At 47.7% G+C, this 2,465-nt stretch overlaps 1 protein-coding gene across 1 annotated transcript; it reads left to right on the top strand.

The window, feature by feature from the left end:
* Positions 1 to 1,162: 1,162 nt before the first annotated feature.
* On the top strand, positions 1,163 to 2,095 carry LOC119429860 (sodium-coupled neutral amino acid transporter 3-like; the record flags this gene model as incomplete). Its single annotated transcript, XM_037697388.1, has 3 exons — positions 1,163 to 1,279; positions 1,647 to 1,726; positions 1,995 to 2,095. Coding segments are annotated over 3 exons (298 nt in total), but the record flags the coding sequence as incomplete, so codon positions are not given.
* Between the last annotated feature and the right edge of the window lie 370 nt (positions 2,096 to 2,465).

Genomic DNA, 2,465 nt, shown 5'->3' with positions numbered 1-2,465 from the left:
GGGCGAGACACGGGCGAGACACGGGCGAGACACGAGCGAGACACGGGTGAGACACGAGCGAGACACGAGCGAGACACGAGCGAGACACGGGCGAGACACGAGCGAGACACGGGTGAGACACGGGCGAGACACAGGTGAGACACGAGCGAGACACGGGCGAGACACTCATAGCAGTGACGTCCACCTGCAGAGAGAGGGGACTGTGGGGCTGATGAGAGAAGCGGATGCAGCTGTGACAAGTGAAACAACATTATGGCTCAGCGGTTAGCACCGTTGCCTCACCACAAGAAGGTCGTGGGTTCAATCCCCTGGTTTGAGCTTGGGCTCGTTCTGAGTGCAGTTTGCATGTTCTCCTTGTGTTTGCGTGGGTTTTCTCCGGGTACTCCGGTTTCCTCCCACAGACTAAAAACATAGGGTGCATGTTGCCTTCAGGTCCAGGAGGATCTCTCCAAAGAGGTCTGTGATGCCAGTGGGGTTTGTCCGGTCAGATAAAGGTTAATATTAATGGTACAGGGAACAGGTGTAGAACTGACTAGATCAGACTTCCTGTTTCCTCGTGTTGGATTGAGTCCAGAGACTGTTGATGGTTTTTGTGACGTCGTCTGGTTTAGATTTGATTTGGTGTAAAACGTACGTTTCTGTGTGTTCAGCACCAAAAACCTCCACCGCAGTTTGTTGTCAAACCTTGTGAAGCCCTCAGAGAACTGCCAGGACCATCAGCGGACTCCCATGACAAACCAGAGATCCCACTGGCTGGTTCTAGTACCAGTTTTAGGCTCCGCCCCCTCTGTGTAAACAGACAAGACATTGACAAGAATGAGACAACTTTCATGATTTTTAAAGAAAATGTCCAACTTTTAGCAGAAATCACAGAATATCCTGATAAATACCAAGGAAACAAACAAAAGAGAAATAAACTTGATTGACATTGATTGACATTGATTGACATTGATTGACATTGATTGATTGCTCATCAGCAGGGTCCCGCCTCTTCCTGTTGCGTTCTTCTTGTGCTTTTTAAACCCAGCCTCACACCTGTGGGACGAGTTGCATTAAACGCCACAAACTGTTTTCAAAACGTAACAAGAAGTTCAGAAAATCTTTTTATTTTTTCCAGAAGTTTGATTGACCATATTTGTCCTTCCTCTCTCTGTCACATCAGGTCATCTACAAAAAATTCAACATCCCTTGTCCTCTGGAGACGTTTGGCAACCATTCTGTGAGCGAGGTCAGCCCAGAAGACACGTGTACCATCAAATACTTCACCATCAACCAGGAGGTAAGGTGGTCAGACCTGAGGGTCCACGCTGTAGACCCGGTCCTGGTCCTTGTTGGACACGATCCTGAACGTTTTAGATGTTCCTCTGCCTCGACACAACTGATTTGAATGAATGGGCGACCAGAAGGCGTCTGCAAACTGTACGACACGCTGAAGAGCAGGGAAACGTTTCAAACATGTGGGCTGGTGGCCCTCCAGGACCAGGACCGGGCTATCACAAACCTTCATTTGGAGCTTGGGTGCCACTCAGAGGTCTGAGAACATGTACGGTCCGAAACGACTCGAGTGCGCGTCGTATTTCAGCTGCATGTGTTCCTCAGTTTGTCCTTCCATGAAAAGTGAAACCGATCCGTCACTCCATTTGCAGACGGCGTACACCATCCCCATCCTGGCCTTTGCGTTCGTGTGTCACCCTGAAGTGCTTCCCATCTACACCGAACTCAGAAAGTAAGATTTACGGTTTTCTAAATCTGCTCCCCAACAGCAAACCACAAAATCGTGCTCATCACATTCTTGTTGTGGCTCAGAAGAACTGAATCAGGTCCAGAGCAGAGTGCAGCAGTCTGAAGGTCTATTAATAACCCGTGCACATGGAGGATGAACTAAAGATTGCTGCTGTCATACGATAATGTTCTGGCACCGTGGAAGAGTTTAATCTTTAAATAAACGCCTTCCATGTCCCTGAGTAAAACCTCTCCATGTTGTTTTCCTCAAGTCCAACCAAGAGAAGAATGCAAAACATTGGCAACGTTTCCATCTTGGGGATGTTCATCATGTACTTCTTCACCGCCACATTCGGTTATCTGACTTTCTTGGGTGAGTACGTCTCCGTAAACTTTTGTAAAAAGCACAAACGTTTTTTACCCAGGCGGCCATTTTGACTCGACTAACGAGATCAAAAGGCAAAGAATTGACTTGAAGCAGCCTCCGTATGAAGCGTTCACCTGGTCGGCAGAGACACGCTGAACCAGTAACGTTTTAATGTTTGGTCGTTCTGTTGACTCCTCTTTACTCTCTCCACGTGATGGACTCACTTCCTGTCAACACGTGTTCCTGAAACCACCGGACAGCCTTAGGTAACACTTTACAATAAGGTACACTCAATTTGATTAATTACTGGGAACACCTAAGGAACAAATCAGGAGCTAATGGGGAGTTAACCAGTACTTACTGGGGAACACACAGC

This window comes from Nematolebias whitei, unplaced genomic scaffold, assembly GCF_014905685.2.
Source record: "Nematolebias whitei isolate Nwh7 unplaced genomic scaffold, NemWhi1 Nwh_scaf_9142, whole genome shotgun sequence".
NCBI classification, from domain to species: Eukaryota; Metazoa; Chordata; class Actinopteri; order Cyprinodontiformes; family Rivulidae; genus Nematolebias; species Nematolebias whitei.
This window is presented reverse-complemented; position numbering and strand designations above follow the sequence as displayed.